A 26,764-nucleotide genomic window follows, 5' to 3' on the forward strand; every position below is an offset into this window, starting at 1 on the left:
GATGCAGCATCATCAGTGTATTTTTGCCTTAATTTCATTGGATGAATATGCAATTTGAGCACAGAGGCAAACACTTATCAAAAGTGGTCAACTGTTTAGATGGGAGGACACAATGGAGACTCACTTTTACATTTTACAGCTTTTGTCTGAGCCGCATGTTTGACACCACGATATGAATTCTTCTTTATATCCAGGGAGCTGAGTGGTTACTGCGTCATCAGCCGGAACCTTTCTGTCCGGAAATGAATTCGTCGGGCTGTTTAACCAAGCGCACAGTAGTTGCTGTATGGGCAGCCTGTATTTGTGGAGTAAATTGTATGTATTTAGCTCCAGATGGAGATATTAGGGAGCACGTTTGACGACTCGGTGTTTTCGGAGGTCAGAGACCGAGTGTGTGCGTCTCTGTCTTCTTACAGCGCCAAACTGTGTGAGCCAGAGGTGAGAGTCTTACACAGAGACGTTACTACATGAAGATAGACATGAAGGTTGTTTAGATTGTCCTTCGTGGTGAACACGAACACAGAGCGTTATGTACAGAACAAACACGGAGCTAAAAGACTAAAGTGCGAATTGTAACGTTTACGATCTGACATGTAGCTCATACAGGAGAATAACTGTAACTATGGTTCGTCATTTTAAGCGTTTGTGTCAAATTAGGCTGGTGATTACAGACACTCAGTTTTAAACACACAAATTAAAGGAAATGAAGTTCATGCTTCTAAATAAGTGCCCAAATAAGTACCCTGTGGCATTTCTAGAGGCCAGACGTCTCCCATGTTATTGCACTTGGCTGAGTCTGTCACATGTTTCGTTTACATGGAGAGAAACAAGCAGACAAATCGGATATCCCATCTCTGAATTAAGTGCAAGATTTCAATATTGCTCCTCTTTGATATTTGTGCTGCTCGCTGTAAGTTAAATTGCATTATTATTATGCTGACGTTTAAGCATAGATGAAGCTGAGTAGCTGCTGCATCAGGGCAAAAGTGGAGACATGTACTTCTCTGGCAGTGACTGACTGAGCAGCATCCTCTAACAGCTTTATGCTGTGTGGTAAAGTTGTTCCTCTCTGCAGTGGTTTTGTGACAGTGCTGCTCTGGATGCTGAAGATTCTCTGGAGAAGCAGAAAGTCTACAAGTTCAGAGGTGACCTGGCTGTGAGACAAGGAAACTATCAGGTACTGTCACTCATTCAATTTAGTCTGTGCTCTCTTACATCAAACACTTCCTCGGAAAGTTTCACTGGGACATGGAGGTCTATTGTAGCAGGTATTTGTATAGCTGATAAACCTCCTGTACAGCTGATGCAAACTAACAGGCAAATAAATAAAAAAAAGTCCATTCATGACCATCACTTTGTTGCTTTATCAACAGCATCAGTATTTGAATATTTCTGTAAGACTGTTGTAAAGTTATGAACAAACAAGACTAGTTAGATCATTTTCATATTTCCAGCCTAATAAGTCACCTCAGAAAAGAGCAATTTTTATAGTCCCATTTCACACAGCCAAAGAGCACAGATGTAGTCAGCAGTGGTTTACACAGCAGCAACATTTCCAGACAGCATGGAAAAGATTTCATAAAATATTGACAAGAAACTTCTGTTTCAGTGAAAAAATAAAACCTACAGAAGCTGTTTAAGCATTGGACCAAATCACACTCTGGGTTTGACTCTTCCTGTTGTTGTTGCTGCCACTCTCACTTTTCCACCTTAGCGTTTGTAACGTTTTAGAAGTTTTGTTTGGTTTCTTTTTGTTTGGTGTGTGTGGGTCAGAAAGCCTTGGAGGCATACAGCAGCTGCCTGCAGTGGATCGCTGACAACAACCTGACCATTAGACGAGATGTCGTGGAGGGGATGGCCCGATGCTGCACCAGACTGGGACAGAGAGACAGAGCGCTGGAGTTGGCCCAGTTACTGGTAATTCTTTACCTGACTGGGTTTTCCATGAGGAACAGTCAGAGTGAATACTGTCAGCTATCATGTGACCATCCTGTGACTTTTTATCCGCTTTTTAAAAATCTGTCTTCCTTAACAGTGACCCTGTCTGCACTATAAACTCTGAACACTAAGGGTGTGTTCCAAAAGTCCCTCCTATCTCCTTTTTCTAACCTCTTTTCCTCTTTTTGGATGAAAACATCATTGAGGTCAAAGAAAAGTGGGTAGGATCACTGAAAAGCATTTAGGAAAAGAGAAGAGCTGTGCGATGAGAATTGGAACAACCTTACACCAGTCGGATGACGAATGTTGAAACTAACTCGTGCAGATGGACTACAGAATACAGAATCTTATTTCACCACAATGTGTTTTAACCTCACTCTGCTTGTCATTTAAATGATAGCAGCCTGTGAGAAATATCTCTTTGGAAATTATAAAGAAGGAACATTTAGGGCCAGATTTATTAACGTCATGCAGCACCACTAGGCCTTCTTTTGACATTTTAAAGGTGCATCTACACACGTGGTACAGTCACACAGCAACTGGGATGGACAATTTTTTTTTTGTTTCTCTGCACATTGTACACGTCAGCTGTTCCACTCACATTTCAGGTTTATATGGTGGAACAGTTTGTAATATTATAAAGAGACTAATCTCTGCTGCTTTTGGCAGAATGCTGTTTTTTACTGAAGTGAACTCACTGCATCTTTGTAAATAAATTATAGTTCATTGTGAGTAGGTCACCCTGCAATTGCGGCATCACAATAATTCGCTCCACTTAGTAAAACTGTCCCATAGCCTATAAAATTAAACCCATCTTTTTGGCTTATATTAACCAGCTGTGATCCAGTGGATCATACTTCTTTTTCCCTTTTTAGGATTTCTGTGACTGCAATAAAATTCCATCCCTCCCTTATACCAGCTGACCTGAAGTAAAAATAAATTTAAGACAATCCGAAAGTCTTCAATACAGCAAAGGACGAGCTCATAATCTTTACAGAGCTTACATAAATCCATGTCCTTCATGCCATAATCTGCTGATATAGTTTTACATTTTAACAGCAACCTGTTAAAGTTGTTAACTTGTTATTTTCTGTTTTATTGCGAGAGTACGGTTGCCCGCGAAGTGTTGTTGTTGTGTTCAGTATGAAAAATGGCGGAACGGATAAAGCGCTGTGAATGAGAGTACGACGTCGTGTCTTTTGAGTTAACATTGGTAGCAGAGGATGGTTTCCAATTACAAAGTACCACCAAAGCTTGATGAAGCCAGGCCATACGAATGCTGGAAGAATGAAGTCAATATCTGGAGACGAGTTATGGAGCTGGATAAAAAGAAACAGGCACTCGCGGTGGCGCTGGGGCTCGAGGGAAGAGCCAGAGAAACGGCCATGGAGATACCCGTGGAAGATTTGGACAAAGATGACGGTATGGAAATACTACTTGCAAAACTTGATGCGGTGTTTCAGAGAGAAGAGAAAGACCGCGCTTATGAAGCCTACTCGTGTTTTGACTCCATTGCAAAGAACCACAGCGTGTCCATGCCAGACTACATTATAGACTTTGAACAGCGTTATAACCGGATGAAAAAGTACAACATGACGCTGCCTGACGCTGTGCTAGCATTTAAGCTTCTAGATACAGCTTGTCTTGATGAGAAAAGTCGACAGCTTGCACTGACAGCGTGCACGGACTTAACGTTTGCGTCTATGAAGTCTGCACTGAAACGGATTTTCGGAGGGAAAGTAACTGGAGTTTTCAGCGGAATTCAACTGAACCAAGAAGCAGTTTTCCTTACGGAACAAAAAGGTCCCAAATACAAACGAAACAACGGTACTTCGTCGCGGAGTGGACAGCGACAACCACTACAAGGTACCAACCCACTTGACAAGTTTGGCAAGCGAACAAGATGTGCTATTTGTCAGAGCACTTACCACTGGGCGAAAGACTGTCCTCATCGTAATGGTGACCAAGTAAAGCTAACTGAAGATGGGAAAGTGGAGGAGTGTAACATTACTTTGTACACTAAAGCCTCAATGACAGACTCTGAAACAGACTCTGAAATCTTCCTGACTGAGGCACTGGGGTCAGCCATTATTGATACTGCATGTACACGTACAGTTTGTGGTCAGAAGTGGCTAGACAGTTACATGCGTGACCTCAGCCAAGGCCAAGTAAACAAGCTGTTGCAATCAGAAACCCCCAGCTCCAGACCATTTCGCTTTGGGGATGGTATTGTAGTGTATTCCAGCAGAAAAGTGAAACTTCCAGCCAAAATTGGACAAACAAAATGTGACATTGAAAGTGAAGTAGTTCCTGTTGACATTCCACTACTACTGAGCAAAACGTCTCTCAAGAAAGCAGGGACTGTTCTAGACATGGAGAATGACAGTGTTGTCATGTTCAAGCAGCCTGTTCCCCTAGAGCTCACTAGTTCGGGACACTATTGTGTGGACATTAGAGATGAAAATACTACAGAAAGCTGCAATGAAAATGAAGTTCTCATGGTAACTGCTGAAATGTCTACAAAAGAGAAACAGAAAGTCCTTGTGAAACTTCATAAGCAGTTTGGTCATGCATCTGCAGAGAGGTTATTGAGGCTCATCCAAAGCTCTGGCAATACAGATAAACAATGTGCAGTTATTCTACAAGAGATAGTTCGTGACTGTGACATTTGTCAGAAATATTGCAAAACCAAGCCGAGACCTGCTGTTGGTCTACCCCTGGCTTCTGAGTATAATGAGACAGTAGCGATGGATCTACATGAGCTGGAGCCCAATGTGTGGTACCTTCACATCATCGACCACTTCACACGCTTCAGTGCCGCCAGCATCGTAAAGACAAAGAAAGCTGCAGAGATCGTCAACTCCTTCATTCACACCTGGATAAGCATTCACGGTGCCCCCAGACGGCTCTACACAGACAACGGCGGAGAGTTCAACAACACAGACATTCGGGACATGGCTGAAAACTTCAACATTGAGGTAAAAACAACGGCGGGGTATAGTCCCTGGAGCAACGGACTACTGGAGAGACATAACATGACACCTACAGAAATCCTCCTGAAGGTAAAAAAGGAACGAGGATGTGACTGGCACACTGCGCTAGACTGGGCCCTTATGGCCAAAAACAGTATGCTTAATGTACATGGTTATAGTCCACATCAACTTGTGTTTGGCCAAAACCCCAACCTTCCTTCTGTGTTGATGGATAAGCCACCTGCCTTAGAGGGCACAACTGTAAGTGCAAGAGTAGCTGAACATATCTCAGCATTACATGCTTCCAGGAAAGCATTTACTGAGGCAGAGTGTTCAGAAAGGATCAGGAGAGCACTACGCAAACAACTTAGGCCTACAGATGACAAATATGAGGCAGGAGATAAAGTATACTACAAACGAGTCGACTGTACAGAGTGGAAGGGTCCAGGTGTAGTTATTGGGCAGGATGGAACTGTTGTATTTGTAAGACATGGGGGGACTCTTGTAAGAGTACACCAGTCAAGATTGACTAAAGTGGATTCACAGACTGGAGATAAACAAATACCACACAGTACTACTGATAATGACAACAAAGACACAGTTGAAAATGATGACACTGACACACCCGATGGTGAACAGAGTATTAGTGAGGAAGAAGACATCACTATTGACAGAGAAACTAACACTACAGAAAACATGTCTGTCACACAAACTGCAAATGAACCCTCTACACCCACTGATCATGTCTCTGCAAATGTAAAGTTAAGATCAGGACAGCTGATTGCTTTTACCAACAGAGACAACGGTGTTCAACACACAGCCAGAGTGCTAGGCAGAGCGGGAAAAGCAAATGGGCAATACAAAAACTGGTACAATGTGCAATATCTTGAGCATGATGGTAGTGAAGGTGAAAAGAAAGCTGTAGACATGTCACTTGTTGATGGTCTTTGCACTGAAGCTGAAAACAGAGATGCAGATGTACTCATAACAAAAGATATTTCCTTTGATTCTGCTAAGCAGCAGGAGATTGAGAGCTGGCAAAGTAATGGTGTGTTTGATGAAGTGAAAGACCTGGGTCAAAAATGTGTGTCTACTAGATGGGTCTGTACACTCAAAGAAACTACTAATGGTGTTGTCCCAAAGGCTCGACTTGTGGCACGGGGGTTTGAAGAGGTAAATACTAAAGAACTACAGAAAGACTCTCCAACATGTGCGTCTAAGTCCCTCAGACTGGTGCTAGCTGTGATATGTCAAAACAAGTGGAGAGTAAATTCAATGGACATTAAATCTGCCTTCTTGCAGGGAATGGAACTGTCAAGAGACATCTATCTTCGTCCCCCACCTGAAGCTGGCAAGGACAATGTTCTATGGAAACTGAAAAAGTGTGTTTATGGACTTGCAGATGCTTCACTTTATTGGTACAATAAGGTCAAAGACATTATGCTTAAAACTGGTGGTAAAATATCACAGGTTGATCCTGCAGTGTTCTATTGGCAGAATGAACAATCTGAGGTTACAGGAGTGCTTGCATGTCACGTTGATGATTTCCTTTGGGCTGGTTCAAGTCACTTTGCAACTCATATCATTCCTGTACTGAAATCTACCTTTCTTGTGGGCCGTGAAGAACATGACAGCTTTTCTTATGTTGGTATGGACATTTGTACAGTTAATGATGTAATAGAGGTGCATCAACAACTTTACATTGACAACCTACAACCGGTTCAGTTACAAGCAGCACGGGCTGTACAGAGGGAGGCTTCCTTAAGTGAAACAGAACGTGAGCAACTCAGGTCAAAAATAGGACAGATTTTGTGGGTTGCCAAACAAACAAGGCCTGATGTTATGTTTGACACATGTAGCCTTGGATCTAATATCAAAGATGCAACTGTACAGTCTATTCATGAAGTGAACAAAGTTATCCGTAAACTTAAGGCAGAGAAAGTGACTCTTAAGTTTCAGCACTTGGGTAACAGTGAGGATCTGGCATTGGTTGTTTTCAGTGATGCTTCATTTGGAAACCTTCCTGATGGCGGTACTCAAGGAGGGGCATTAATCGTCCTTATGGGTAAAGGAGGAAAGTTTTGTCCTCTCTTCTGGCAGTCTAAAAAAATCAGGCGCGTAGTCAGAAGGACACTGGCAGGAGAAACTCTTGCCATGTCAGATGGAATAGACAGTGCTGTCTTCCTGGCAACACTTTTTTTCTGAGCTTACAACTGGTAACACTGGTCTAAATGCTCTTCCTTTGATCTGTGTAACTGATAATCATTCCTTGTTTGACGCACTCAAGTCTACTAAGCAGGTTACAGAGAAAAGACTGAGGCTAGAAATGAGCAGCATTAAAGAGCTCATACAAGCCAAGAAAATCAGACAGGTTTGTTGGTCAGATTCAAAATCTCAACTTGCTGATTGTCTGACAAAAAAGGGAGTTTCACCTTTAACCCTTCTAAAGGCGCTAGATGAAGGACTCTGGATACTGTAATCCTTTGTCTACAAAGTTGTCTTTGCATTCAAATGTACCATTGTTTATTGTGTGCAATGATAGTATGCTTTAAGTAAAGCAAAGCACTTTTGAAATGTTTTTTTTTATATAAATATATACATATATGTATACAAATGTTTACAGGGGTGTGTTTATACTTTTATTTTATTTTTTTTTAAGAAAGAGGGAGATTGTTAACTTGTTATTTTCTGTTTTATCGCGAGAGTACGGTTGCCCGCGAAGTGTTGTTGTTGTGTTCAGTATGAAAAATGGCGGAACGGATAAAGCGCTGTGAATGAGAGTACGACGTCGTGTCTTTTGAGTTAACAAAAGTCACAGCTGAACTCTGAACATCACACAGCTGGATTAAAAACTACTTCTTGATGAGTTGTTTCTTCATGAAGTATAAAATACAGTTATAATTAACATTTCCATGATCTGCACCACTTTGTTTATAATGTCGATTGTTTTCATTAACAGTCGGATGGTCTGCCGCTCTGAATTATGGTATGCCATCTTCTCCCCTTCGTAAAGGATGTTCCAGTGGATCCTAAGGAAGCAATAAAGGAAGGATTGAAGAGTCACTTTTCTCACTTAGGACCTTAATAAGCAAAATGGACTATTGGAACGCACCCAGAGTTTGTCCTCAGAGGCTAAAAGCCTACGGACCAGATTTAGTGTGAACTGGTTTAACTCTAATCCGGACCTGAATAGTAATATGTACGTGATCTCTCTACAGAGCAAAGACGCCTCCAACACCTGTCACCTAACCAGCCTCCTGCTGCTCAAGGTCAGCTTGAAACACACACACACACACACACACACACACACACCAATGATTTAGATTCACTAGTTTAGTTTCCACTACTTGAGAGAGAACCAACCCTGACACGGGCAGAACATGTGAACACAAAGGCCCCAACCAGATGATGGATTCGAACCCACGACCTTCATGCTCTGAGACAACAGTGCTACCCACGGGAAAAAAGAAATGTTCGGAAGTGATTAATACTGCTTTTTTCATTTTATTATTGATACTTTTTAGAAATCATTACAAATGAGTAACTTAAATATTGAAGAATCAGTTCCACTGTGTTGCTCCCAGTATTCCTAACACAGACGGCCTTTTCACCCTTTTCTTGCTCACAGTCCCAATCATTCTGTACAAATCTAATGTTTACTTTTTCTCCAAGGTCAGCATCTATGAGCAGTTTGGAGCTGTAGGATCAAAGATGTCGTCTCTGCAGCAGCTGTGTAGCCTGCTGCCCTTTAACCCCTGGCACTGGTTCAGCCTGGGACAGATGTGTTTGCAACTGCTGGACAGAAACAGAACCACAGGTAGTGTTTCTTTAACTTCCTTCTTCAAGTGTATTGCTATGGTAAATGAACTCTGTTGTAATTTTTTACAGCAGGTAATCAAAGATATAACATTTTCCCTTTGCTGTATTTGTGTTTTTCAAAGAATCATCCTCCTCGAGCTGCAAATCAACAGATGAGCAGGAGGACAGAGAGGGGCATCAGGAGGAGACCGCAGAACTCAGCGAGGACAGAGTCTGGCTCAAAGCTTGCACTTGTTTCATCAGGACAAGGTACAACATGTGACTGTGACCCCTGTATTTACAGGGAGTGCAGAATTATTAGGCAAATGAGTATTTTGTCCACATCATCCTCTTCATGCATGTTGTCTTACTCCAAGCTGTATAGGCTGGAAAGCCTACTACCAATTAAGCATATTAGGTGATGTGCAACTCTGTAATGAGAAGGGGTGTGGTCTAATGACATCAACACCCTATATCAGGTGTGCATAATTATTAGGCAACGTCGTTTCCTTTGGCAAAATGGGTCAAAAGAAGGACTTGACAGGCTCAGAAAAGTCAAAAATAGTGAGATATCTTGCAGAGGGATGCAGCAGTCTCAAAATTGCAAAGCTTCTGAAGCGTGATCATCGAACAATCAAGCGTTTCATTCAAAATAGTCAACAGGGTCGCAAGAAGCATGTGGAAAAACCAAGGCGCAAAATAACTGCCCATGAACTGAGAAAAGTCAAGCGTGCAGCTGCCAAGATGCCACTTGCCACCAGTTTGGCCATATTTCAGAGCTGCAACATCACTGGAGTGCCCAAAAGCACAAGGTGTGCAATACTCAGAGACATGGCCAAGGTAAGAAAGGCTGAAAGACGACCACCACTGAACAAGACACACAAGCTGAAACGTCAAGACTGGGCCAAGAAATATCTCAAGACTGATTTTTCTAAGGTTTTATGGACTGATGAAATGAGAGTGAGTCTTGATGGGCCAGATGGATGGGCCCGTGGCTGGATTGGTAAAGGGCAGAGAGCTCCAGTCCGACTCAGACGCCAGCAAGGTGGAGGTGGAGTACTGGCTTGGGCTGGTATCATCAAAGATGAGCTTGTGGGGCCTTTTCGGGTTGAGGATGGAGTCAAGCTCAACTCCCAGTCCTACTGCCAGTTACTGGAAGACACCTTCTTCAAGCAGTGGTACAGGAAGAAGTCTGCATCCTTCAAGAAAAACATGATTTCCATGCAGGACAATGCTCCATCACACGCGTCCAAGTACTCCACAGCGTGGCTGGCAAGAAAGGGTATAAAAGAAGAAAAACTAATGACATGGCCTCCTTGTTCACCTGATCTGAACCCCATTGAGAACCTGTGCGTTGCAGGACCACTTTAGTGTTCAAGTAGTACAAAAAACAAATAAGAAAACACCCACAATGTGTCACAATGTTTATGGGGTGGCTGTGGCTCAGGTGGTAGAGCAGATTAGGTACTGAAGGTTAGTAGTTCGATTCTTGGCTTCCCCAGTCTGCATGCCAAATATCCTTGGGCAAGATACTAACCCCAAGTTGCCCTCTATGCGTTCATCGGAGTATGAACATGTGTGAATGTAGTTTAGTTTGCACTTGTGTTGAGAAGTGCTTGTATGAGTGGGGTGCGAATGGGTGAATATACAGCGCTTTGAGTACTCCGGGAGAGTAGAAAAGCGCTATATAAGAATCCGTCCATTTACCATTTGTTTGTTTTTTATTTCAAATATTGTGTAACAAGACAAAACTGCAAATGTGAATGCAATTTTTTTTCCCCTCACTCTAAACTAACTGAAGCCTTTCATTGAACTACCACATAAACAAATTAGTACTGTCTTTCTGGCCAGACACGTGGCAGCACTTCTGCTATAATTTTGTTCGTATTTAACAAAATAAAAATGCAGACATAAGTGTTCACATTAGTTTTTGACTGCTAGTGAAAATTGTTTTCTTTACAAATAACTCTCCTACTGAACTAACACGGCCAATCCCTCAGCATGTTTGTCTTCTCTGCTCATATTGCCTTCATAATAAATCATTATTTGCTTTTTAAAGAACTTATTTTAACATTGCACTCAACAACAAACAAATCCTTCCTAACAAAAAAAACTAACTTCTAGGGCCAAATTTCATTATAGTTCTTCATGCCAAAATACAATGCAAGTGCCCCCCTGGCCTTGTGTGAATATAATGAGATATACAGTTCTTATCCTAACAGTGAGCAAGTTGCTGGATTACAGTATCCAAAACAGTTAAGACATAACTCTTACTAAATAAAATATACAATATGACAACACAAAATAGGTCAAAAAGGTGACACTTACACTAAATAACAACATTAGTGAGGTAGAAAATGGAAAAAAATAAAAAATGAATAAAAACCTAAATTTAATACAATACAGAGCTTAATATGTAAGATGGTAACAAATAAATGCAGTTATTGTGGTGTGAAGTGGAGCTGAAACAGGTGACTGTCCAATAAGTGGTGCAGAGTGTTGTATGGATCCTTTAATTATCCACAGCCACAGTCTTTTGGATGATGTCTGTGCCAGCTGTCAAAGATTTAAGCATAAAAAAGACCAAGTATAGACCGATAATATAGGGTATAATATTAGATATAAGAGTACTCACATTGTCTTGCTGCCTCCTACAGACTCCTGTTGAGAATCCTACGACAACAGCAGTCCTCCTTTGTGCTTCAGCGTAGTGAGAGAGTCCTACAGATGACAGAAGAGGCGTTACAGCGGCTAAACCCCAAACAAGAAACCCTGCAGGCTCTCACTGAGGTGAGAACCCTTCTTGCACACATACTCTGAAACCAGTTTTTATAGTCCCACGATTCTGGTCGAAGGGATTTTCACACACCAGACTTGCTCCTGTTGAGTTCGTCAAGATCCTGATTGGGTGTCAGTGGAGGTGGATAACATAAGCTTCTGCTAAATGTTGACTGGTTGACAAGTGGGCTTGATTAAAGAAAGTGGTGACAGTGGATTTACAGGAATATGGAGAAGTTCAAAGACAAAAAAATGGCATGAAAAGCAAAGACAGTGGCTGTAGTGGACAGCTCATTGTTTTTAAGACTCTGGTTTACTTCAGCTCTTTGTACACGGTTGGCTGGTGGACCAACAACAGCACGAGCATCAGTGGCCCACAGACGGTTTGTACCACATACTTTAAAGACTGCTTCCATCTGGCAGCTTGGCTCTCTGCAGGGAGACGGGACATGCCGTCTAGCTGGACTACAAGACCTGCTTGAGGAGGCTTAAATTCCAGGCAGTTTGGGTTAAATTGGCTCATTTTTACACATCAACATTATCTCTCTTTGGTCTTCCAGGTGATGTCAGAGGACCTGATCCCAGAGAAGATGAGGGAGGACTACCAGGATGGGGAGAGCCTGACCAGTGTCTCTTTGCACAGCTTCAGACAGCGCTGGTGGAACAAGATCTTACTGACAGGCGTGTTAGAGACTGACGGGCAGCAGCATGAAACACAATATCCTCATGCTGCAGTGTTGACTGTTTACAAAGGTGAACACAGACAGGAAGGAAGTGAAGAACCAGCTGAAGATGGTTCAGACAAGCAGCACAGTGAATGTGGTCGTCATTAAGCCTGCAGACTGAACCTTCACTATTTCATCCACTTCACGGTGATAAATATACGGCAGTGCCTCTGATCTGTATCAAACCATGAAACAAGTGAATTATTTTAACTGCTTCATTTTGTGCTTAACATGTTTAAAATGTGTAACATCTCTGCCAAAGAGGTGATGTTTTCTAACAATTTTATGTTGTTAACAATCCATTAAAATTTGGCTTACATCCATCAACATCTTCAAGGTCAACTTCATGATTTATTGGTTGAAAACTGACAAAAACTGTGAGACTGTGATTCCTACAAATGTGGTGTATACTGTCAGCATATAGAAAGTAGCACGAAAGGATTTAAAATATCTTCGACTGACAGAATTGATAGCTCTGCATGTGTATAGCATTGTTATCTAAAACTGTGTTTTTTACTTATATTGTTTGTACTAATAACATATAGGTATATAGAGAATGATATATGGTGATTTTAAATATCACATCATAGTTTGCATCCAAATATCATGTAACATTTGACCTCACTTTTACACCTCACTTCTGCCTGTCTCTGAGGCTGACCCCAGAATGCATTTAAATGTATTATATCCTACATAATGTTTGTGTAATCATAGTAAACATCTGTCATTTTACTGCACTACAAACTTCTTAAAGTACTTTTAAACTTAACAAAGCAAAGATTGTTTTGGTTCCAATTATACATATCAGTAAAATAGTTAGCATCATGTGGAGATATAACAATTTAATTAACCCAGGACCTTGAAAAGTGTAGAGCGTTAAACATTTATGAAAGCTCTTACTAAATCAGGCACTGTGACCACTGCTGCAGTGCAAAATGAACAACTCTGTGATAGGACTATGAGGTCAGTGAGTCTGTTTAAAATCAAGCAGCTGACATGATAATGGAACAGCAGCATATCTACAGGAGGACAGAAGTCTGAGATCTGCATCCAGCTTTGGAGAGGTAAGACACTCTGTTGATGGGATACAACTGTTTATAATTCCCTTTTCTGTTTAGTCTTTCTGTATTGTGCTGGACAAATCCACTTTTCTTCAAGTATAATTCAAATAATCTTTTGCTGTAATCAGATAAATCACAATTTGATATTAATTCTGCTTTTAAAGCATGCAAGCTTTTTCTGACTTGTTTTACCTTCAATCATTTCAGGTGACACAACAGAAGCTAACAGAAAGAATAAGGCGGGTAGTGGGATTACATCAGACAACAGAACAGACGAGAAGAAAGAAAAGATTGAAACAATAATATAGAGGTAATTGTGTGTCAAGGGCATTGAAAGGCAGCAAGAAAAGGGAATAACGGCAAGAAGTAACAGATGAAATATTATTAGAAACATACAGCAGATAAAATAAAAACTGAACACATCCCCAATTTGTTTTTCTAAAGGTGCTATTGGCACGAAATTCTCATCAGATGTCAAGAACAACCAATCCAATTCATACATGCAAAGAAATCAAACGATAAATATCCATAAATGAAGCTCTGTGTAATAATGGGAAATGACATAACTGCCTCCTTTATTCTACTTGTCTGCTGCTGAATGTGACCAGAAGTTTGTAAAAGATTATGAAGGGGCTGAAGAGTCTTTCTTTTTATTAAGACATTAAAACAGTAATTCTTTATATCATTATTTAACTGACAATAAAAAAGAGGAATTACAAATAAATATTTCTGAAACTATTAATCCATTGATGAATGATAAAAAAGAAAAAAAGGCTTAAAAAAAGCAGCAATAGCAAAGACATAATTTCTTAAAGAAGTTGCTAATTTTATCCATATTTTCTCATTATTATTCCGATTTGTGTCAAAAAAAGTTTATTAGATTTACAAATTATTAGATTTACAAATTTCTTTACAAATTGGAAAGTTAGAACAACACAGTAACACAGTTACTAATGTGGCAGACGTGTGGTCTTTGGCCTGCTGCAGAGGAGGGGTGACGCCGTGAGCTCACAGCGCAGCGTGGAAGCGGGGAAGAGCAGGTGTGCTGAACTGGACTGATGAATGGAAATTTATGTCTTGAAGTGAGATGGAGCAGAGGGAAAGAGACAGCTTCAGAGAAGTGACAGTTGCACTGCTATCGATAAAGCTGAAGAGTGAATCCTTGTTATAAATAACAAGAAAGGAGCATTAAAAATGTTAAACATTAATTTTGAATAAGGAGTGGCAATAACTGAGCTAATAGGCAGTATAACACAGAGCACTCACTGTAAAACAAGATAAACAGCTGATTGTTTGTGGTTTAAAATTGACCTCATAGCTGACAACAAAAGAATAAGAACACATTTTTAAAATTATTGTAAAAGTAGAACAGAGTTTATCATCTTATCTGCATCTGCCTCTGATCAATAACCTGCAGCCCCTGCTTGCACACTGCTCCACCACAGTCCACAGTGCTTCACCTCCTCAGCTCTCCTCGGTCTCTGCTCTGGATTTCACTCTATATTTGCTCAGAGTAGTTCTCCACACTCTAGAGGTTGTGCTCAGTTCAGCTACGGTTACCCAAAATTCAGAATTTGATGAATAAATCTATTCTAGTAAAAGTCATAAAATATGAGATGATGGATTTTAATTTAACAGAGTAAAATTCCACGTGGAAATACCAACAATAACAAAATCTTTTTAAAAATCCAATTTAAACCGAGAAATAAGTAAAGTGATCAAAAACTCAAATTTGGAATCCAGATTTTTTTAAGTGATATGTAAGATAGTGATTCATTGTGACGAGATTGTTATTACTGTTATATCAAGTGTGCATGGGGAAATTACTTAACCACCTGTTGAAGGCAACATGCTAATATAATGCTTGCAAGCTCATTACAATGACGGCTGTCAGTCCAGTCATTCCTTATTTAGCAATGTACTTGTTCTTCACCTCCTACTCAGCTGCATTATTTTAAAAAATAAATGTAACTTTCTGTACTTAGAAAGCTTTCCTCCTGGCAGCAGTGAGAGGTGAGAAAATCTCTACAAGATGCACATAGATGTCACTGAACATACGTCACTTTCAGGAATTTGAATAAAACTGAATATGAATATGAATCACAAGCCTCCTTTTTTTCTTTCAAGCACACCAAATATCTCTGAATATCTTTTTATTTAGTCAGCCTCGACTGGTAAAGTTAATTTCCTGGTATGCTAAAGTATTTGCATGTGCTGCTACTTGGATGCATGCACAATGTAGGTTAAACAAGGTGATCATAAGAATCATGATATGTCCAGAGATGCAAACCAGATGTAAAAGTCTGGGAATGCTTTGCCTACTGAACATAACAGCCTCACTCTGAGTGTAAACAGGAGAAATGAATATTTTCATGTTGGCATCTATGAGGGAAGTGACAGAAATACAAATCCAGCTCTGCCTCAGAGAGGGGATCATATCAACATCAGTGTGTCTACAGAAAACTCCAGAGTGAGGGTAGAAGTCTTTTCTTTCTCTTATTAGAGGACACATTTGTGCAAAGAGTCTAAAGTAAAGATGCTGTGGAGTCTGTTGTTCATCACTTTGATTGGTAAGTGGATCATTTGATGTTCCTGCCTGGCACAGTGATGTTTCAATGATCGTTATAAAGAATGAAAAAGATCAAATATAACAGTTCAGTTTTACTGTGAGTTGATCCAAACTGCTCGATAAAGCAAAAGTCGTTTCATTTAGTTTAAAGAGGATTTGACTTTAGTAAAGCCAGTTTCATTTCTGAGTGTTGAAGGATGGTTTACATTCTGTGCTTTCTGCTGTATTACCAAACAACAATATCAGAGCTGGCAGTAATTCACTCATTCTTACATCGTTCTCTGAAACTTCACAGGAAGATCAACTCAAAAGGATCCAGGTAAGAGTGCATTTCTAATCAGTTTCTTCAGGTTATATCAAAAGTATGATGGTACTTCTGTTCTGAATATACTTATTTGTAAAGTATTTAATTTTATGCCTTTTAAATTATTTTTATATTTTATTTTTCAATTCATTTATTTATTTATTGCATCACAGTAGACGTCATATCAGTGGGAATGTTTCATGTGGGGATTTTCTGTTGGACTGAAGCAATTTTACAAACATCTGTATAAATATATGTTATAAATGTAAATTTATATTGAATTATGTTCTATGATATGTGATCAACGTGATTTAGAAATAAGTGCTTTGATAAACGTGCAGTCTTTGATATGTTTTGAGAATCAAATTATTCATTTCATAAATTCTGATGAATTTTTATTCAGTAACTGCAAAACTATTCAACATTTATAATGTAGTGAGGCTGCTTGGAAATAATCTGTGTGTGTGTGTGTGTGTGTGTGTGTGTGTGTGTGTGTGTGTGTGTGTGTCATAATTCAGATTCATTATTTAGGAGTGAAAAGGAGATTTTTCCTAAAAAAAAACACTAGAAGACCTGGTCTGAAGTATTATTGCCACTGACATTGTTTCTTTCCTTTTTTTAATTTTTTTTTTTACTTTACTTTCAGTTACATCATCAGGATGTAGTCCAGGATGGGAAACTATCAAACTGGATGACAAAGTGGCATTTCAGTCTTCAGTCTACACAGATTATTATGGTGTCAACTACACTGCTGACAGAGCTTTGGATGGAAATTATTTGACATTTTCTGCCACTCTATATGAAAACATCACCTGGTGGACAGTTGACTTATTTGGTCTATATGAAATTTCCTGCATCAGCATTTACAACATGGATTATTTCAATGTTTATCTAGAAGGCGCTCGCATCCTCATCGGGAACTCATCTGAGAGAAATGCTGCTGACACCACTGAGTAATACCTTCATCTTACTTTGAATCATTCTGTTCTCAGTCAGGCTCCAGCATGTCCAATGTTTTTAGATAATTTTATGAACATTTAAATGCATTTAAATCCAGTAATACAGTAACAGAGATAAACCTGTATCAGTTCTATCAGATGAAATAGGAGGTCTAATATGGTGTGATGTGGTTTGGAGTAATAATCAAGTATATGTGAAGAATATAAAAATCTTTATTTATTCTCATTTTCCTTTGTTGTTTATTTGTAGGTGTTTTCCTTCTTTCTAAAATGTTCTCAGACAGCAGCTCACATTTATTATCCAGCTGTTCGACTGTCTCCACTGTTTACAGCATGATTTAATCAAACAGAGCCAGAAACTCTTTCTGTACATCTGTCCAACCTTTTGTCTTTGTTTACAGGTGTGCAACAATCAACACAACTACTAGTGGAGAAAATAAAACATTTAACTGTGAAAATGGACCAAAGTGGGGGCGTTATGTAACTGTGTACAAAGACACACCTGGGTTTTTAATTCTGTTTGAGGTGACGATGAAAGGCAGAAAAAAAGGTACAATAAAACATTCTTACCCACTAAGTTAACTGGTCAGTCAGTAGAGTCAATATAAATGTGTAAATGTTGACAGTAAGAATTATGTGCTTGGATTAACGCAGCATGTTAGACACTCAGAAACACTGTTTGGTTTGATGCTTCTAAGTTTCATGTTTTTGATGTTTTTCCTTTTAGAGCCCTTTAAACTGATTAAAGAGAACAAGACATGGGCAGACGCCCGGTACCACTGCAGAGAGGAACACATGGATCTGGTTTCCATCCTTGATAACGAGACCCAGGTCTGGGTTGGGTTGGAGGCTCAGAAGGCTGACACTCCCTTTGTCTGGCTGGGTCTTCAATACATCTGTGGCTTCGACTTCTGGATCTGGGTCAACGATCAGTGTGTATTTTTTGATCAGTGGGCTCCAGATGACACAAGAACAGCAGTCTGTGGCATGAACACTGCCATGAATACAAGTGGGAACCATTTGTGGTACAAGAAGTCTGTTTATGATAAATATAATTTCATCTGTGCAGTGTAAGAAGATCCATGGGTTGGTTTTGTTTATTCAGTTAGACAGGTGTCAGTAGTGGCTTGTTGGGTTGTAGCAAACTTTCCTCTAATAAATCAAAGGTGATGGGTTCAGGCTCAGTGTAGCAGGAAGATAAACAGTGGAAAAATTAACCAAAACTTCTCTATTAACACTCAGAAACATGTTATTATTATAAATTACTTTTGATTGTATTTCATGATACACTGATATGATGATTATATGACACTTCAAAAACTTAAGCATTTAGTGTTTTCTATAATTTTGAATTGACATATAGATATATTATTTCCTTTAGTTGTAAATGGATCGTTGGCCTTTGAATTGTTTTACTCGCGTCTCTCATGTTTAAACCTGCTGAACAAATAAAACATAAACTGGAAAACAAATGTTTGTCAATTCAGTTTATTTTTGTTGGGATGTTTGTCAAGTTTACAGACATTCAGTGACTGTGTTTGTGTTTCAGATTGTCTCCTTTAAATTCACTAAATAACTTCATATATAATTTTTACACTGTAAAATGCTTGTTTCAGTTAAAATGGTCATTTGCACAAAAGTGTCTTTTTAATGTTTTCAAATGGAGACCGTTCAGTAACGACCACCACCTGATGACCCTTTTATTCAATCCATGAATTTGAACCAGTGATAATTATTCTGAATGAATCTGTATGAGCAGTGAAATTACGGCACTTACAGTGTTTTAATAATATAGCCTTCATTAAAGCCAAAGACACTGAGAAAAGGTTCCACACCCATGACTGTACTTTGAACTGATGTTACGTTGACATAATTAAAAAAGGCCTTAAGTTCCTGATATCTTTTAAAAGACAAAATGTGTTTTTGTGCAGGATTTTCCAACAGTTAACATCTGAGAATAAAAATAACTACATCAATATCACATTGACTGAAGTGCTCTCCTTTTTAAGTGTTGATGCTTGATCATCGCGGTAAAGAAAGTTTCTGGAATCTCCATTTTAAGGTCGCTAGCCTTGATCTAGCATTCCTGTGCCTCACTCAGAGTCACACACATCCGTTATTACAAATGTTTACCAGGATCCTGTAAAGTATCTTTGCTCTTCGTAGAGCTGCACTCTTCTGGACACAGATCTCAGATGTCATTCCTGGGATCTTCTGGAGCCACCTGCCCAGTTTAGGGGTCACTGCCCCGAGTGCTCTGATTACTACATGGACCACTGTTGCCTTCACCATTCACATCTTCTTAACCTCATCTCTCAGCCCTTGTTGTTTTTCCAGCTTCTGGTATTCGTTATTCCTGATGCTGCTATTACTCGGTATAGTGGCTTGTCCATCACTAGTATGTCTGATGGTTCGCTATCACCAGTTTGACCGTCTGTATCTGGAAGTCCCACAGGATCTTAGTCCGGTCATTCTCGACCACCCTTGGCGGTGTCTCCCATATTGACTTTGGGACTTCCAGGCCCGGCCTCTGAACTATGCCAGCCATTTGGTTATCATGTTCCATGTATGCCCTGCACGTTAGCATCTTGCACCTTCCTGCTATGTGGTGTTAAGGTTCAAATATTGAGGAAGGAGAGTACAAACCACCCATGGTCCAGAAGCTCTTGGTCAAACGATTGATTTTAATGAATACACACGTGTGGGAAGAACACTCTGTACGCAGACAGCAAGTGGTCTTCGACTTAATCAAAGCATGAACAGATATTTTATACCGTCAGGGCTTAAATTTACTGACGCCCCTTTAACGTCACAGATACATTTTATACATAGATCAAATCAAAACCACAATGACTTTTAACACAGTTCAAAAAACATTGTCTTCTATCTCCCTAACAGGTACATCCTGTCACTGCCGGATGCTCGCTTGTCATCTTGACACCTCAGCAGCAGTTCTGCGACAAACTGCTTTTTGCAACCCCAGCAAAACATAATTAAACTTTCCCCTATAAATGATTCTCTCTAACTGAGTGTGTGTGTGTGTGTCACGACCTCACATGCTCTCTGTGTCACCTCTTCACCTACTAACTGTCTGTGTCTCGTCCTCAAATGCTCTTTCTCAATTCACCTGTTGCACTTCTGACCTTTTACCAGAACAGAGGCTCATCCTTATGTGTTACAACCTAACTGAGACTATGTATATGTCCTCTACTAAATAAATGTTTTAATCAAGAACCTCTACTAAAACCTTAATATAAAATGACCTGATATAAGTGTTTTGTAAGCATGTATTGCAATTCCTTCTATGTTCTAGTTTTCCCTCAACATGTATCACCTGAACAGTCGCGCCAGTGAAGCTTCAAACCTTTAAAGAACCTGAACATCAACTCAAATAAGCACAGATATGCAATGTGTACAAAATAGTTATAACTGCACCTGAAATACAAGGTTAACATAATAACTGTATGCATAACATCTTAAGGCCTTCTTAAAGCTATCTGTTACATTGTTAAAGCCTCGTCTTAGCCTGCTGCTCAAAATAACTTTCACTTCTGCAAACTCTCTGCAAGCCTGTTTCCTGCCACTTAGTCTTTCTGAAAGACACACACTGTTCAACCTCTGAATGCAATATAAACTCCAGATTATATTATTAATGCAATGGTAATGATGACAATTATTTAACAATAGCAGTAAAATAATTTCCCTACTCCACAGTGGTTCATAAAAGTCATTCCTTATTTTACTGCCCTCTGCCATGGCAAAGTGCAAGTCCAGCATTAAACTTCTGTGGTTCAGATTTATTAGTAGATGGAAAACTTTCTTCCATGTAAATAAATCTGTGTAGATGAATGGAATAGAAGACAGCTCTTATGCAATGGCCACCATGAAAGTCAGAGCATCTCATTCTAAAAGAAAAGAAGAAAATTATTCAAACAGTATCAAGGTGGGAAGAAATTTCACAAACTGACTTGTTGCAGTGGCGGTATCCTTTTACAGTAGCATGCTCTAATTCAGTGAGCTCTTTAGAATGACAAATTTTTTGACAAATGACAAAAAATGACAAATTGATTTAGAAGCAGTTCTGAGCTCAGGAGCTGCTTCATGTTTGAATCTCAGATCCTCATTTTATGCAGCAGCGCCACCTACTGCTCAAAGCAATGAACTACCAGATGAGGTTGAATATTGTCTCCTTGGTCTACACACCTCCATGTTCACTGAGCTGTGTGCTTTATCACTACTCTTTCACCCTCTTTTACACATGAACACAGTGACAGACCTGAGTCTGAAACCAAGTACCAATGAAAAGGAACTCTTGATTAAAATGACTTACAATATATATACCGGTATATATTTTTAAAAACAAGAACTTCACACTGTGATAATGAAACACGCCATGACTTAAGCCTGATATGTAGATTCCTGTGCTTTTGCAGCAAAAACCATGATGCTGCTTTACTTTGAATATCCCAGCTGCTTCTCTGCTCCAATGACCAAATGTATTTAATGTGCACAAATCAAAGTGAGAACTGCACTTCAAGACTGTACATGATTGAATTCATGTTATTGGTGATGAATAGGACTCACCCTGCAGCAAAGGTGCAGAAGCTACAGGGGGCTGCAGTGATGTGTCTGCAGGCTGTGCTGGCAGCCAGCTGCGGCAGAGTGCCGGGCCCAGCCACCCAAGGTATGAGGGCCCCCTGCCTTCTGGTAGGGGCCCGACCGAGCCACGGGCGCCAGGCCCCGCCAAACAGCCACCGGGAGTGACCCAGTACATACCTAAGTGCCCAGCCCTGGACACCGAGAACCACCAACGCACCGATGCCCGAGGGCATCAACCACTGGTATGGAGTGTGGTGAGATCGGTCCCACACCTGGGGGTAGCCTGACATAGACTTAGAGAAACAGGCTCACACAGACACAAACATGCTTCCCTGCCCTCATGCACACATTTACAAATACTCAGCAGTGTGTGAAGCACTTTGCTATAAATAATTTCTGCATGAAACATGAAATCCAGACTAAATGCAGATGCAGAGCAGAAAGTAGACATAATGATGGACTTGTGAAGGTTTTTTCCCGGCAGCTTATTAATGAATGACCGATTGTTAATAATGTCTCTGTTTTTTTCTTTAAAGTAGACCAAATGTCCACCTGTTGAAATGTCACTGAATACCTTTTATTCACACAGCCTCCACTGGTGAAGTAAATTTCCTGCTATGCTAAGTTTCAAGTATTTGCATGTACTTGGATGCACACAGGATGTAGGTTGAACATGGTGATCATAACAGTCGTGGTATGTTCTCATCTGCAAATCAGATGTAAAAGTCTGGGAATGCTTTGCCTACTGAACATAACAGCCTCACTCTGAGTGTAAACAGGAGAAATGAATATTTTCATGTTTTCTGCTGTGAGGGAAGTGACAGAAATACAAATCCAGCTCTGACTCAGAGAGGGGATCATATCAACATCAGTGTGTCTACAGAAAACTCCAGAGTGAGGGTAGAAGTCTTTTCTTTCTCTTATTAGAGGACACATTTGTGCAAAGAGTCTAAAGTAAAGATGCTGTGGAGTCTGTTGTTCATCACTTTGATTGGTAAGTGGATCATTTGATGTTCCTGCCTGGCACAGTGATGTTTCAATGACCGTTATAAAGAATGAAAAAGATCAAATATAACAGTTCAGTTTTACTGTGAGTTGATCCAAACTGCTCGATAAAGCAAAAGTCGTTTCATTTAGTTTAAAGAGGATTTGACTTTAGTAAAGCCAGTTTCATTTCTGAGTGTTGAAGGATGGTTTACATTCTGTGCTTTCTGCTGTATTACCAAACAACAATATCAGAGCTGGCAGTAATTCACTCATTCTTACATCGTTCTCTGAAACTTCACAGGAAGATCAACTCAACAGGATCCAGGTAAGAGTGCATTTCTAATCAGTTTCTTCAGGTTATATCAAAAAGTATGATGGTACTTCTGTTCTGAATATACTTATTTGTAAAGTATTTAATTTTATGCCTTTTTAATTATTTTTATATTTTATTTTTCAATTCATTTATTTATTTATTGCATCACAGTAGACGTCATATCTGTGGGAATGTTTCATGTGGGGATTTTCTGTTGGACTGAAGCAATTTTACAAACATCTGTATAAATATATGTTATAAATGTAAATTTATATTGAATTATGTTCTATGATATGTGATCAACGTGATTTAGAAATAAGTGCTTTGATAAACGTGCAGTCTTTGATATGTTTTGAGAGTCAAATTATTCATTTCATAAATTCTGATTAATTTTTATTCACTAACTGCAAAACTATTCAACATTTATAATGTAGTGAGGCTGCTTGGAAATAACCTGTGTGTGTGTGTGTGTGTGTGTGTGTGTGTGTGTGTGTGTGTGTGTGTGTGTGTAATATGTTTGCCACAAAAGATTTAGTCAGATCATGAAGTCATAATTCAGATTCATTATTTAGGAGTGAAAAGGAGATTTTTCCTAAAAAACACTAGAAGACCTGGTCTGAAGTATTATTGCCACTGACATTGTTTCTTTTCTTTTTTCTTTTTTTTAACTTTACTTTCAGTCACATCATCAGGATGTAGTCCAGGATGGGAAACTATCAAACTGGATGACAAAGTGGCATTTCAGTCTTCAGTCTACACAGACAATGGTCTCAACTACACTGCTGACAGAGCTTTGGACGGAAATAAAGAAACATGTTCTAACACTGTAGAAAAACAGCCCATCAACTGGTGGACAGTTGACTTATTGGGTCTATATGAAATTTCCTGCATCAGCATTTACAACATAAATCAACACAATGTTGATCTAAGAGACGCTCGCATCCTCATCGGGAACTCATCTGAGAGAAATGCTGCTGACACCACTGAGTAATACCTTCATCTTACTTTGAATCATTCTGTTCTCAGTCAGGCTCCAGCATGTCCAATGTTTTTAGATAATTTTATGAATATTTAAGTGCATTTAAATCCAGTAATACAGTAACACAGATAACCCTGTATCAGTCCTATCAGATGAAATAGGAGGTCTAATATGGTGTGATGTGGTTTGGAGTAATAATCACGTATATGTGAAGAATATAAAAATCTTTATTTATTCTCTTTTTCCTTTGTTGTTTATTTGTAGGTGTTTTCCTTCTTTCTAAAATGTTCTCAGACAGCAGCTCACATTTATTATCCAGCTGTTCGACTGTCTCCACTGTTTACAGCATGATTTAATCAAACAGAGCCAGAAACTCTTTCTGTACATCTGTCCAACCTTTTGTCTTTGTTTACAGGTGTGCAACAATCAGCACAACTACTAGAGGAGAAAATAAAACATTTAACTGTGAAAATGGAACAAAGTGGGGGCGTTATGTAACTGTGTACAAAAACACATCTGGGCTTGTGATTCTGTGTGAGGTGACGATGAAAGGCATAAAAAAAGGTACAATAAAACATTCTTACCCACTAAGTTAACTGGTCAGTCAGTAGAGTCGATATAAATGTGTAAATTAATTGATTGATTGATTGATTGATTGATTGATTGATTGATTGATTGATTGATTGATTGATTGATTGATTGATTGGTAATACTTTATTCATCCCGAGGGAAATTGGGTTAAGGCTGCCGACCTTTGCCAGCGCCATCTTACCCTCCCGACCATACATACATTACACAGCATCACATGGGGAAGTCAGGTCAGAGAGATATAACAATGGAAAATGCACAACATGAGGAAAGATGAGGAGAAAAAAGAACTCCCCCCAGGCTGAGGTCCAACAGCGAGATCAGTTTGAGAACAGAAAAAAACACCTCAGCACATGAGTGATCACATCTCACAACATAGAAGACATAAGCTTCAAAGGCATTTGGAGGGGGTGGGGGGTGAGTGCAGGTCTGTGTCAGTGTACATGCGTGTGTGTGTGTGTGTGTGTGTGTGTGCGTGTGTGTTTTCTGTGTTCAGCCGAGAGAAAGTGTCCCTTCACCCGGTTAAGCAAAAGTCAACAATCTTCGATCAACGCGGATGGCCTTGAAGGAGGGACAAAGAGTTTTGACAACAATCCTGTTATCATGGAAGAATTTTTGTTGTTCCAGTCAGCTTCAACCTTGGCAGGCCTTCAGCTGGCACCAATCCTCTCAATTCCTGTTGTTCTTCTCCAAGATGTTATCCATTTTGCGTTCAAAACACAATCTGAGTACTCACAGCCTTGCCCATTGTCTATCATGTCGGGCAGCCTTATGGGATTTTGAACAGCTGTAGCCGCTTCTTTTACTTCGATAAGCCAGGTCCAATCAGCCAGAACTCTGTTATCGTGGTTCCGAATTGGTAGATGTCATTCAATGTCCTCCATCGAGAGTGTCGCCAGGCACACGACGCAACGACCATCGAGTATCCTGCAGCAAACGTCTCCGCAGGACAATCGGGCTCTCCCAAGCCCAGCAGGGTATCAATTCCATTACGGGACCAGTTGATCAAGCGCATAATTCTTTAGGTTTTAGAGAACAAGACTGAGAAACTCTTTGAGGGTTAAAGAATAAGTGAGAATAAGTAAGAAGAATTATGTGCTTAGATTAACGCAGCATGTTAGACACTCAGAAACACTGTTTGGTTTTGATGCTTCTAAGTTTCATTTTCTTGATGTTTTTCCTTTTAGAGCCCTTTAAACTGATTAAAGAGAACAAGACATGGGCAGACGCCCTGTACCACTGCAGAGAGGAACACATGGATCTGGTTTCCATCCTTGATAACGAGACCCAGGTCTGGGTTGGGTTGGAGGCTCAGAAGGCTGACACTCCCTTTGTCTGGCTGGGTCTTCACTACAGCTGCACCCTGGACCTCTGGTTCTGGGCTGATGATCATTGTGTAGGTTTTGATCAGTGGCCTGACAAGACAAGAACAGCAGACTGTAGCATAAGTGGTGCCATGAATACAAGTGGGAACCATTTGTGGTACAAGAAGTCTGTTTATGATAAATATAATTTCATCTGTGCAGTGTAAGAAGATCCATGGGTTGGTTTTGTTTATTCAGTTAGACAGGTGTCAGTAGTGGCTTGTTGGGTTGCAGCAAACTTTCCTCTAATAAATCAAAGGTGATGGGTTCAGGCTCAGTGTAGCAGGAAGATAAACAGTGGTGAAATTAAGCAGAACTTTCGTATTATAAACATGTTATTGTTTATTTTTAACAATCTTCTACAGCCTACTTAACTGTTGTCATTGCCACCTTTGTGTGTCTGAACTTACATTCAGTACAAACTCCTGTTGAATTTACTTTGATATGATAGCTATGTGAAACTAAAATGTTCAGAGTCTAGGTATTTCTCACAAATCTTTAGATTATAAAACATATATTATTTTGAACTTATATATTCTTTCATTAAAACATGATTTCCTCGTGTCTGTCATGTGTGAACCTGCTTTAAAAATAAAACTGTAAATGGAGTACAAATGTTTGTCAGTTTAGTTTTCACGCCTCACTATGTCATTACCTGGTGGATTTGTGGTGTGGACACTTAACTTAGTGAACACTGTAACTCAAGAATGAGGTGATGTTTGATTTTTGAGATATGCCACAGCTGCATCTCCTAAGAGGAAGCTCGAGGGGAAGCTCAGGCAGCCACCAGTGTGGTGTGATGTTTCTATCAAGGTTATTCAATGACTCCA

General features: G+C 39.7%; 2 protein-coding genes and 2 long non-coding RNA genes across 5 annotated transcripts; all 4 read left to right on the plus strand.

The window, feature by feature from the left end:
* Nucleotides 1-212: 212 nt before the first annotated feature.
* lg11h8orf76 (linkage group 11 C8orf76 homolog) lies at nt 213-12,534 on the plus strand. Its single transcript, XM_024804329.2, has 8 exons — nt 213-438; nt 1,076-1,177; nt 1,774-1,917; nt 8,129-8,179; nt 8,583-8,727; nt 8,852-8,978; nt 11,366-11,498; nt 12,047-12,534. The coding sequence occupies exons 1-8, from the start codon at nt 334-336 to the stop codon at nt 12,317-12,319; spliced, it is 1,080 nt and encodes a 359-aa protein (XP_024660097.2). The 5' UTR covers nt 213-333; the 3' UTR covers nt 12,320-12,534.
* A 3,173-nt stretch (nt 12,535-15,707) lies between these two features.
* Nucleotides 15,708-16,939, plus strand: LOC106676225 (uncharacterized). The gene is made up of 3 exons (XR_003024697.2): nt 15,708-15,842; nt 16,137-16,160; nt 16,792-16,939. It is a non-coding gene; the product is annotated as an uncharacterized LOC106676225 (long non-coding RNA).
* An 89-nt stretch (nt 16,940-17,028) lies between these two features.
* On the plus strand, nt 17,029-18,684 carry LOC143421052 (uncharacterized). The gene is made up of 3 exons (XR_013100783.1): nt 17,029-17,098; nt 17,506-17,654; nt 17,832-18,684. It is a non-coding gene; the product is annotated as an uncharacterized LOC143421052 (long non-coding RNA).
* Nucleotides 18,685-22,407: 3,723 nt separating this feature from the next.
* On the plus strand, nt 22,408-26,526 carry LOC143420932 (fucolectin-7-like). Of its 2 annotated transcripts, none has more exons than XM_076889577.1 (5): nt 22,408-22,697; nt 22,992-23,015; nt 23,684-23,990; nt 24,398-24,546; nt 25,758-26,526. In XM_076889577.1, exons 1-5 carry the CDS (start codon nt 22,664-22,666, stop codon nt 26,099-26,101), a joined length of 858 nt encoding a protein of 285 aa, XP_076745692.1. In that variant the 5' UTR covers nt 22,408-22,663; the 3' UTR covers nt 26,102-26,526. The 2 variants fall into 2 exon arrangements, with proteins under 2 accessions (XP_076745692.1, XP_076745693.1); XM_076889578.1 differs by having other exon boundaries at nt 23,696-23,990.
* The last annotated feature ends 238 nt before the right edge of the window (nt 26,527-26,764 follow it).

Source organism: Maylandia zebra, linkage group LG11 (genome assembly GCF_041146795.1).
Source record: "Maylandia zebra isolate NMK-2024a linkage group LG11, Mzebra_GT3a, whole genome shotgun sequence".
NCBI classification, from domain to species: Eukaryota; Metazoa; Chordata; class Actinopteri; order Cichliformes; family Cichlidae; genus Maylandia; species Maylandia zebra.